The 10,853-nt window shown below is 63.2% G+C and overlaps 1 protein-coding gene and 1 long non-coding RNA gene across 2 annotated transcripts in view; both read left to right on the top strand.

Moving 5' to 3' along the window:
- The window catches only part of RPS19 (ribosomal protein S19), a 127,458-nt gene extending 120,974 nt beyond the window's left edge, over positions 1-6,484 (top strand). The window contains 7 exon segments of the mRNA XM_075135010.1: positions 4,404-4,469; positions 4,994-5,094; positions 5,185-5,267; positions 5,269-5,299; positions 5,302-5,368; positions 6,280-6,334; positions 6,432-6,484. Of these exon segments, the coding sequence (XP_074991111.1) occupies positions 4,404-4,469; positions 4,994-5,094; positions 5,185-5,267; positions 5,269-5,299; positions 5,302-5,368; positions 6,280-6,334; positions 6,432-6,458 (430 nt within the window). The 3' untranslated portion in view covers positions 6,459-6,484.
- Positions 6,485-7,183: 699 nt separating this feature from the next.
- On the top strand, positions 7,184-8,751 carry LOC142074405 (uncharacterized). The gene is made up of 2 exons (XR_012670600.1): positions 7,184-7,503; positions 7,692-8,751. It is a non-coding gene; the product is annotated as an uncharacterized LOC142074405 (long non-coding RNA).
- Positions 8,752-10,853: the final 2,102 nt, after the last annotated feature.

The raw sequence follows: 10,853 nt of genomic DNA, 5'->3' as shown, positions 1-10,853 counted from the left end.
ACAGCCCCAGAATGACCCAAAATGCTCCAAAATGGCCCCAAACACCCCAAAATACCCCAAAACGGCCCCAAACGCACCCAAAACAGCCCAAAATAGCCCCAAAATGCCCCAAAACGGCCCCAAAATAGCCCCAAAATGCCCCCAAACGGCCCAAAACGGCCCCAAAATAGCCCAAAAAGGCCCCCAAATGACCCAAAATGGCCCAAAATGTCCCCCGAACGGCCCCAAAAGGCCCCAGAATATCCCCAAAAGGACCCAAACGCACCCAAAATGCCCCAAAATAGCCCCTAAACAGCCCCAAGACGCCCCCCAAATGCCCCGAAATGGCCCCAAAAGGCCCCCAAACGGCCCCAAAAGCCCCACGATGGCCCCCACACAGCCCTGAGTGTCCCCAAGACCCCAAATGGATCCCAAAATGCCCCCAAACCACCCCAAAACAGACCCAAGATGTCCCCAAATACCCCGAAACGGCCCCAAAACAGCCTGAAACGGCCCCAAAAGGGCCCCCAGACGCCCCAAAACAGCCCCACGTGTCACCAAGATCCCAAACGGCCCCAAACGGCCAAAATGGCCCCAGAATGACCCAAAATGCTCCAAAATGGCCCCAAACACCCCAAAATACCCCCAAAACGGCTCCAAATGCACCCAAACACCCTCAAACGCACCCAAAACAGCCCAAAATGGCCCCAAAATGACCCAAAACAGCCCCAAAATGGCCCAAAATGGCCCAAAACGGCCCCAAAACAGCCCAAAAAGGCACCAAAACGGCCCCAGAACGGCCCAAAATGGCCCCAGAATGACCCAAAATGCTCCAAAATGGCCCCAAACACCCCAAAATACCCCCAAAACGGCCCCAAATGCACCCAAAACACCCTCAAACGCACCCAGAACAGCCCAAAATGGCCCCAAAACGGCCCCAAAACGGCCCCCAAATGACCCAGAATGGCCCCAGAACGGCCCCAAAAGGCCCCAAACGCACCCAAAATGCCCCAAAATAGCCCTAAACAGCCCCAAGACGCCCCCCAAATGCCCCGAAATGGCCCAAAAGCCCCACGATGGCCCCCACACAGCCCCGAGTGTCCCCAAGACCCCAAATGGATCCCAAAATGCCCCAAAATGGCCCCAAACCACCCCCAAAACAGACCCAAAATGTCCCCAAATACCCCAAAACGGCCCAAAACAGCCTGAAATGGCCCCAAAACGGCCCCCAGACGCCCCAAAACAGCCCCACGTGTCCCCAAGATCCCAAACGGCCCCAAACCGCCCCAAAACGGCCCCAGAATGGCCCCAAAATGCCCCCAAACACCCTAAAATGGCCCCAAAATGCCCCCAAACGGCCCCAAACCGGCCCCGGGGGTCCCCGAGATCCCCAGTCGGCCCCCGCTGGCCCCAGGGCCCCACAGCGCCCGTCCCCGCCCCGCGCAGCTCCCAGGGGCCCCTTCCCCCCCCGCTCCTGGCCCCAGGTGTCCCCAGGTGACCCAGGTGACCCCAAGTGACCCCAGGTGACCCCGAGTGACCCCAGGTGACCCCAAGTGACCCCAGGTGACCCCAGTCACCTCCATCCCCCGTCCTGTCCCCCCATCCCCGCCCCAGCCCAGGCCACCGCCGCCTTCCAGGCCCCCTGTCCCCGTGTCCCCTGTCCCCTCCTGTCCCCCCTGTCCCCGTGTCCCCCCTGTCCCCCTGTGTCCCCCTGTCCCCCTGTGTCCCCCATGTCCCCCCCGTCCCCCCTGTCCCCCCGTGTCCCCCCCTGTCCCCCTGTCCCCCCTGTCCCCGTGTCCCCCTGTCCCCCCGTGTCCCCCCATGTCCCCCCTGTCCCCCCTGTCCCCGTGTCCCCCCCTGTCCCCTCTCAGTGTCCCTGTCCCGCCCCAGCCCAGGCCACCGCCGCCTTCCAGGCCCCCTGTCCCCCTGTCCCCCCCTGTCCCCCCTGTCCCCCTGTCCCCCCTGTCCCCCTGTCCCCCGTCCCCCGAGTGTCCCTGTCCCCCCATGTCCCCACTGTCCCCCGTGTCCCCCATGTCCCCCCTGTCCCCCCCTGTCCCCCCTGTCCCCCCTGAGTGTCCCTGTCCCGCCCCAGCCCAGGCCACCGCTGCCTTCCAGGCCCCTGTCCCCCGTGTCCCCCTGTCCCCCCCTGTCCCCCCCCGTCCCCTCTCAGTGTCCCCGTCCCACCCCAGCCCAGGCCACCGCCACCTTCCAGGCCCCCTGTCCCCATGTCCCCCTGTCCCCGTGTCCCCCCCTGTCCCCCCCTGTCCCCCTGTCCCCCCTGAGTGTCCCCCTGTCCCCCTGTCCCCCTGTCCCCCCTGAGTGTCCCCGTGTCCCCCCCTGTCCCCCGTCCCCCTGAGTGTCCCCGTGTCCCCCCATGTCCCCCCCTGTCCCCCTGTCCCCTCTCAGTGTCCCCGTCCCACCCCAGCCCAGGCCACCGCGCCTTCCAGGCCCCCTGTCCCCATGTCCCCCTGTCCCCGTGTCCCCCCCTGTCCCCCCTGAGTGTCCCCCTGTCCCCCCCTGTCCCCCTGTCCCCCCTGAGTGTCCCCGTGTCCCCCCCGTCCCCCCCTGTCCCCCCTGAGTGTCCCCCTGTCCCCCCCTGTCCCCCTGTCCCCCCTGAGTGTCCCCGTGTCCCCCCATGTCCCCCCCTGTCCCCTCTCAGTGTCCCCGTCCCACCCCAGCCCAGGCCACCGCCGCCTTCCAGGCCCCCTGTCCCCCCCGTCCCCCTGTCCCCCCCGTCCCCCCCTGTCCCCCGTGTCCCCCTGTCCCCTCTCAGTGTCCCCTGTCCCGCCCCAGCCCAGGCCACCGCCGCCTTCCAGGCCCGCTTCGCCGACATCTTCCCCACCAAGGTTTGCCTCCAGCTCAAGATCCGCGAGGTCCGCCAGAAGATCATGCAGGCGGCCACGCCCCCCGAGCAGGCCCCGCCCACCGACCCGCCCGACGCCCCGCCCACCGACAGCGCCGCCGCCGCCTCCGCCGCCACCGCCCCCCCGCCCGCTGACTCCGCCCCCGCCGAAGCCCCGCCCTCTTCGCCCTCCGGGGGGGGCGGCGCCCGCTGAGCATTCCAGGCCCCGCCCCCTCCCCCCGCCGTCGCCGTGGAGACCGGGCGGGGGGGCGGGGCCGGGCCGGGGTCACGTGACCGAGTTCTTTTAATAACGGTAAATCTTTGGAGAGCCGGCGCCGCCCTCGCCTCTGTCACCGCCCACCGGGGGGGGGTGTGGAGCCGCCATTGGCTGGCGGGAGGAGGGGCGGGGCCGAGGGGCCCGAGGCCACGCCTCCTCTTAAAGCCGTGCGAGCGCGGCTGCGGCCTCGCGTGGGGGGGGGGGCGGGACACACGCGTGGGGCACGGGGACACCCCACGGGGGTACGGGGACAGCGTGGGGACCCCACGGGGGCTTGGGGGGACCCCACGGGGACGCTGGGGGGGGCGGGGAGGGGAATGACCCACAAAATGGCGGCCGGGCCCGTAATGGCGGCCGTGGGTGGGGGACGCCGCCGGGGTGGGCCCAGGGCCGGCTCGGCCAATGGGAGCGCGGCGCCTCGCCGTCCCGGCCAATCGCGGCGCGGCTTTGCGCACGGTCTCCCTTCCCGCCGCGGGTTTGCACACGGCACCATGGTGCATAGCGGCCCCCCGCCGCCTCCCCCCCCCCCCCCCCCCCCGGCGGCTTCTGGAAGATTCCGCGGCCGCCGGGTGGTTCCGGACCCCAAAAGGCGCCGAATTAGCCCCAAAATGCGCCGCGATGACGCCAAACCCGCCCGGGGCGGGGCCCCCGCCCGTTCCGCAGCCGCCTGGCCGGCACGCCGCCGTGTGCGAGGCTCCGACCAATCAGGGCGCGCCTTTCAGCTGCCGGCGGGGCGCGGAACCAATCAGCGCCGGGCTTGCATCCAGCGCGCGTGAGGGAGGGGGCCCAATGGGGAGCGGCCAGGCGCTTCCCGCCCTTTTCGGCCCGGCCGCACGGGGAGCTCCTCGCTCGCGCTCGGCAGCCAATCAGCGGCGAGGGGGGGGGCCCGCTGCGAGTGGGCGGGGCCAAGCGGGCCGGACCGTTCCAATCCCGGGGGCGGGGGGGGAGCTGCCGGAACCCACCATTGTGATGGGGCCGGGGGGGGGAGACGACGACGCGGCGCAAACTCCCAGCACGCCCCGGGGTTTAAGGGGTGGTACCAGCGCCGCTCCGCCCCCTCCTCGACAGCCCATTGGCCGACGCGTAGTCTCGCAGCCGCGGATTGGCGGAGCGCATCTCGCGAGACCGCCGGCCCTGCGCCATTACCCCGGCGGCGCCGCGCTCCGCCTCTTCCGGTCCCGCCGTGCGAGGAGGCAGCAGCGAGGTCGGTGCCGCCGCTCCGGGGCCGGGCCGGGGCCGGGGCGGGCAGCGGGGGGGGAACCGAGCGCGGCGGGGGCTGAGCGGCCGCTGTGTCCCGGTAGATGCCGGGGTGACGGTGAAGGACGTGAACCAGCAGGAGTTCGTGCGGGCGCTCGCCGCCTTCCTCAAGAAGTGAGGCCGGGGGCACCGGGGGGGGAGTTCCCCCGCGGTCCCGGGGAGGGCACCAGGAGGATCCCCGTCCTACCGAGGGGGGGTCCCCGGGGCACGGGGAAGGTCCCCGGGGTCCCGTAGGGGGTTACCGGGAGGGTCCCCGTGGCACCGGGAGGGTCCCCAGGGTCCCGTGGGGTGGGGCGGGGTCCCCGAGAGGGTCCCCGGGGGCACCGGGGGGGGGTCCCCGGGTTACCGGGGGAGTCCGCGGGAGGGTCCCCGTGGTACTGGGAAAGTCCCCGGGGCACCGGGAGGGTCCTGGGCTTACCGGGGGGTCCGCGGGAGGGTCCCCGTGGCACTGGGGGGGGGCACCGGGGGGTCCGCGGGAGGGTCCCCGTGGTACTGGGAAAGTCCCCGGGGCACCGGGAGGGTCCTGGGCTTACCAGGGGGTCCCCGGGAGGGTCCCCGTGGCACTGGGGGGGTCCCCGGGAGGGTCCGGCGGGGGTCCCGGTGGCGGGCGGGGCGCTGAGCGGCGGCGGCGGCGGCAGGTCGGGGAAGCTGAAGGTGCCCGAGTGGGCGGACACGGTGAAGCTGGCCAAGCACAAGGAGCTGGCGCCCTACGACGAGAACTGGTTCTACACGCGGGCGGGTGAGCCCACGGGCGGGGGGCGGGCGGGCGGGGACACGCGTGGGGGCTTTCACCGACCCCCCTCTCTCTCTCCCCCCCCGCCCCACGCAGCCTCCACGGCGCGGCACCTCTACCTGCGGGGCGGCGCGGGCGTGGGCTCCATGGCCAAGGTGTACGGGGGGCGGCAGCGGCGCGGGGGTGCGGCCCAGCCACTTCAGCCGCGGCTCGGCAGCGTCGCGCGGCGCGTGCTGCAGGCGCTGGAGGGGCTCAAGATGGTGGAGAAGGACCAGGACGGGTGAGGCGGCCCCTTTAGTGGCCACGTCCCCCCGCTTAGTGGCCACTTCCCCCCCCCCCCCCCCCCCCCTTTAGTGGCCACTCCCCCCCCCCCCCTTAGTGGCCACTTCCCCCCCCCCCCCCCTTTAGTGGCCACTTCCCCCCCCCCCCCCCCCTTTAGTGGCCACTTCCCCCCCCCCCCCCCCCCTTTAGTGGCCACTTCCCCCCCCCCCCCCCCCCCTTTAGTGGCCACTTCCCCCCCCCCTTTAGTGGCCACTCCCCCCCCCTTTAGTGGCCACTTCCCCCCCCCCTTTAGTGGCCACTTCCCCCCCCCCTTTAGTGGCCCATTCCCCCCCGCAGTGGCCCCTTCCCCCATACTCCCCCGTTTTGACCCCGGCTCCCCCTCGTTCTCCCATTTTCCCCCATTTTGGGCCCCTTTGCCCTCGTCCAATCCCCCTTTTCCCCTTTTTGCCCCATTCCCCCTTTTTTTCTGGTTTTTGACCCCATTTTCCTCCTTTTTTGCCCCATTTCCGCGCTTTCCGCCCCCCCCTTCCCCCGTGACCCCCTGTCCCAGCCCCTTTCACCCCTTTCTCCCTTTTCTTAATTGGCTTTTTAATTTGCCCCCCTTCCCCCCCCCAATTTGCCCCCGTTCCTCCCTCTAATCCCCCCTTTTTCCCAAATCCCCCCCTTTTTCCCAATGATCCCCCCCTTTTTCCCTGATCCCCCCCTTTTTCCCAATGATCCCCCCCTTTTTCCCAATGATCCCCCCCTTTTTCCCAATGATCCCCCCCTTTTTCCCAATGATCCCCCCCCTTTTCCCCTATGATCCCCCCCCTTTTTCCCAATGATCCCCCCCTTTTCCCCTAATCCCCCCCCTTTTCCCTCAATCCCCCCTTTTCCCCTAATCCCCCTTTCCCCAATTCCCCCCCCCAGCGGGCGCAAGCTGACCCCCCAGGGGCAGCGGGACCTGGACAGGATCGCCGGGCAGGTGCGTTTTGGGGCCCTTTGCGGGGTTTTACCCATTTGGGGGGCGTTTTGGGGCCATTTGAGGCTTTTTTAACGTTCTGGCGTTTCCGTCTCCCCAGGTGGCCGCCGCCAGCAAGAAGCACTGAGGCGCCGGAATAAAAGAGCTCCCCGAGCGGCTGGTGTGGTTTTTGGGGGAACCGCCCCAAAATAGGGGGAAACGGCCCAAAAATGGCGGTGAGGGGCCCCAAAATGGCAGGGAGGGGCCCCAAAATGGCGGGGAGGGGCCCCAAAATAGGGGGAAATGGCCCCGAAACGGCGGGGAGGGGCCCCAAAATGGTGGGGAGGGGCCCAAAAATGGAGGAGAAACGTCAAAATGATGGAAAAGTGCCCCAGAATATTCAGGGGGGATGTTAAAATAGTGAGAAAAGCCCCCAAGATATTAGAGCGATCCCAAAATAGGGGGAAACTGCCTCAAAACGGGGGGGGGAATCCCAAAATGGTGGGAAGGGGCCCAAAATGGGGGGGGGGAAATCTCGACATGATAGAAAAGTGCCCCAAAAGTTTGGGGGGGATCCCAAAATAGCGGAAAAAGGCCCCAAAATATTGGAGGGGGATTCCAAAATGGTGGGAAACTGCCCCAAAATATTAAGGGAGAGATCCCAAAATGGGAGAGAAAATCTCAAACGAGGGAAAAGGCCCCAAAATATTGGAGGGATCCCCAAAATGGGGGGAAACTGCCCCCAAAATGGGGGGAAGGGGCCCCAAAATAGGGGGGTGAATCTCAAAATGGTGGAAAAGTGCCCCAAAATATTTGAGGGGGATCCCAAAATGGGGGGAAACTGCCCCAGAATGGTGGGAAGGGCCCCCAAAATAATAAGGGAGGGATCCCAAAATAGAGGGAGAAAATCTCAAAATGATGGAAAAGTGCCCCAAAATTTTGGAGGGTGATCCCAAAATAGCAGAATATTAGAGGGATCCCAAAATGGTGGGAAACTGCCCCAAAATAGCGGAATATTAGAGGGATCCCAAAATGGTGGGAAACTGCCCCAAAACAGCGGAATATTAGAGGGATCCCAAAATGGTGGGAAACTGCCCCAAAATGGCAGGGAGGGGCCCCAAAATAGGGGGAAATCTCAAAATGATGGAAAAGTGCCCCAAAATACTTGAGGGGGATCCCAAAATGGTGGGAATGTTCCCCAAAATGGTGGGAAGGGCCCCCAAAATATTAAAGGAGGGATCCCAAAATAGAGGCAGAAAATCTCAAAATGATGGAAAAGCACCCCAAAATATTCAGGGGGGATCCTAAAATAGTGGGAAAAGGCCCCAAAATATTGGAGGGATCCCAAAATGGGGGGAAACTGCCCCAAAATGGGGGGAAGGGGCCCCAAAATATTAAGGGAGGGATCCCAAAATAAGGGGAGAAAATTTCAAAACCATGGAAAAGTGCCCCAAAATATTCAGGGGGGATCCTAAAATAGTGGGAAAAGGCCCCAAAATATTGGAGGGATCTCAAAATGGGGGGAAACTGCCCCAAAATGGTGGGAAGGGCCCCCAAAATATTAAGGGAGGGATCCCAAAATAGAGGGAGAAAATCTCAAAATGATGGAAACGTGCCCCAAAATATTCAGGGGGGATCCTAAAATAGTGGGAAAAGGCCCCAAAATATTGGAGGGATCCCAAAATGGGGGGAAACTGCCCCAAAATGGCAGGGAGGGGCCCCAAAATACGGGGAAATCTCAAAATGATGGAAAAGTGCCCCAAAATACTTGAGGGGGATCCCAAAATGGGGGGAAACTGCCCCAAAAATGGTGGGAAGGGCCCCCAAAATATTAAGGGAGGGATCCCAAAATAGAGGCAGAAAATCTCAAAATGATGGAAAAGTGCCCCAAAATATTTGAGGGATCCCAAAATAGCGGAAAAAGGCCCCAAAATATTGAAGGGAGAGTAAAATTTGGGGAAAGTGCCCCGAAATAGTGGGGAAAAGCCCCCAGATATTAGGGGGGGCATCCCAAAATGGTGGGAACGTGCCCCAAAATATCCAGGGGATGCCAAAATAGGGGGAAACTGCCCCAAAATAGGGGGGGGGGGGATCCCAAAATAGCGGGAAATGCTCCCAAAATATTAAGGGAGGGATCCCAAAATAGGGGGAAACTGCCCCAAAATGGGGGGGGGGGAATCCCAAAATAATGGGAAAAGCCCCAAAATGGGGGGAAAAGCCCCCAAAATAGGAGAGGGATCCCAAAATAGTGGGAATCCCCCCCCAAAAATGGGGGAGGGATGCCAAAATGGTGGGAAACGCTCCCCAAAATCGAGGGGAGCCCCCCAATATTTGGGGGGGTTTGGGCGGTTTTCAAGGCGCTGTTGGGGTATCGGGGAGCTGCTTCGCTGTAAAAAAATAGCGATGTTTTTTAGTCAAAAATGAAGGTTTTTTGCCCAAAATGGTGCATTATCGGGGAGCCCCCCAAAATGGGGGGGAAAAACCTAAAACACGGCAGTTTTGGGTCTCGGCTTTTGCTGCGTGATTTTGCCGACCCCCAAAAGCGGCAACTTTGGGAGGCTGAGGTGGGGGAAAACGCGCTTTTGTCCAAAAAATGTACATTTTTAGCTGCTCGGGGAGGGGTTTTGGGGAGGAATCGTGCGGTTTTGGGGGAGCGAGGGCTGAGCCCTTGGGGAGAACGGGGGGGGTTTGGGTGCGAGCCCCTCCTGGAGGGGCTGGAGTCGCACCCGGACTGAGAAAATGTAGCAAAACTTGGGTAATTTTGCAATTAACGGCATAAATTGGGGCCGAAAGGGAAAAGCAGCTGGTTTTAATCAGCTGCGCTGGTTTTGGGGTGGAAAAACGCCTTTTTTTGCCCCTTTGGAAGGTATTTTTGGGGCAGTTTTACGTGTTTTACGTGGCGGTTTCATCCTGTGGGGAGATTCCAGCTTGGCCGCATGAGAAGAGGGGGGGAAAAGGTGGATTTTTTTGGGTCTAAACCACCCAAAACGGGCAATTCCCACCCGAAACGGCTTTTCAGCGCTTACCCCCTCGCTCCGTCCCGGCTCGCTCTCGGCTGCCGCTGCTGTCGACGTCGGCGTTGGGGAAAAGGGTCGGAAAACCCTTTTTCCCCCCAATTTTCCTTCAGGAAATGAAGCTTTTCCCTCCAAAAATGAAGTTTTTCCCTCAGGAAATGAAGTTTTTCCTTCAAAAAATGGTTTTTCCCTCAGGAAATGAAGTTTTTCCCTCAGGAAATGAAGTTTTTCCCTCAGGAAATGGTTTTTCCCTCAAAAAATGAAGTTTTTCCCTCAGGAAATGAAGCTTTTCCCTCAAAAAATGAAGTTTTTCCCTCAGGAAATGAAGTTTTTCCTTCAAAAAATGGTTTTTCCCTGAAAAAATGAAGTTTTTCCCTCAGGAAATGAAGTTTTTCCCTCAAAAAATGAAGTTTTTCCCTCAGGAAAAGCTCGTTTCGCCTCAGGGAACCGAGGTTTACCTCAGGTTCGGGGGGGGGGGGGGGGGGGGGAGCGGCGGCACGCGCCGCCGGCCGCGCGCATGCGCGGGGGAAAGGCGGCCGCTGATTGGTCGAGCCGCCGGGAGAGGTGGGCGTGGCCGCGGGAAGGGCGGGAAAAGCGCTGCGGGTGTTTCCGCGGCCGCCGCCATTTCCTCGCGTCCCTCGGGCGGAGGCGGTGGCTCCTCCTCCTTCTCCTACCGCGGCCCTGAGCGGTGAGTTCCCGGGTCCCGCCGCTTCCTTCTAACCCCTCACAAGCGGGAGGGGGTTCGCCGTTCCGCCGTCGGCTTCTCCCTTCAGGTGTTGGAGCTTCCCGCCCCGGGCGGCCTCTCCCTCATGGCTGTGGCGGGTAATGGCTGCCTGCCCCGCTCCGGTAACCCCCCCCCCAGGGCAGCCGCCTCCCTCCCTCCCGCGCACCCCGTTTCCCCTCCTGCGACGCCTTCATTCGCCTCCCCAAAAAAAGCGTCACCTCCATCGCCCAGGCTCCGGGCTGCGGCAGGACCGGTTCTCCCGCTCCCCACCCGCTGGGAGAAGCCAGCCCCGTGTCCTCGGTGAGGTGCAGGTGTGAAGCAACAGCCCTCCTCCTAATTATCTCCGCCGTGCTCTTGCTAATTACCCGGCACACCACGGGGTTTGCCGCCCCCCCCCCCCCATCCTGCTGAAGGCCTTTGTGGCCACGGGAACGTGTCCACCCCCAGGGAATCTGGGGGGAAAGACGCAGAAATGGGGGGTGAGGCCATGTTGTGTCCCCGCACCCAGCTGAGGACGTCGCTGGGGCTTCATCCCCAAGGCCGGTTCCTCCCGTAAGTGCCCCCCTGTTCCCCGTCATCACCCGCGTGCCCCGTTTTTGCCCTGTTTAGCCCCGTTTTGGCTCTGGTTTGCCCGTTTTGGCCCTGTTTTGGCTCTGGTTTGTCCATTTTAGCCCTGTTTTGACTCTGGTTTGTCCATTTTAGCCCTGTTTTGGCTCTGGTTTGCCCATATTGGCCCCGTTTAGGTCCGTTTTGACTCTGGTTTGTCCATTTTAGCCCCGTTTTGACTCTGGTTTGTCCATTTTAG

Source organism: Calonectris borealis, chromosome 35 (genome assembly GCF_964195595.1).
Source record: "Calonectris borealis chromosome 35, bCalBor7.hap1.2, whole genome shotgun sequence".
Lineage (NCBI taxonomy): Eukaryota > Metazoa > Chordata > Aves > Procellariiformes > Procellariidae > Calonectris > Calonectris borealis.
Note: the sequence above shows the minus strand (reverse complement) of the source record. Positions and strands in the feature narration are given on the sequence as shown.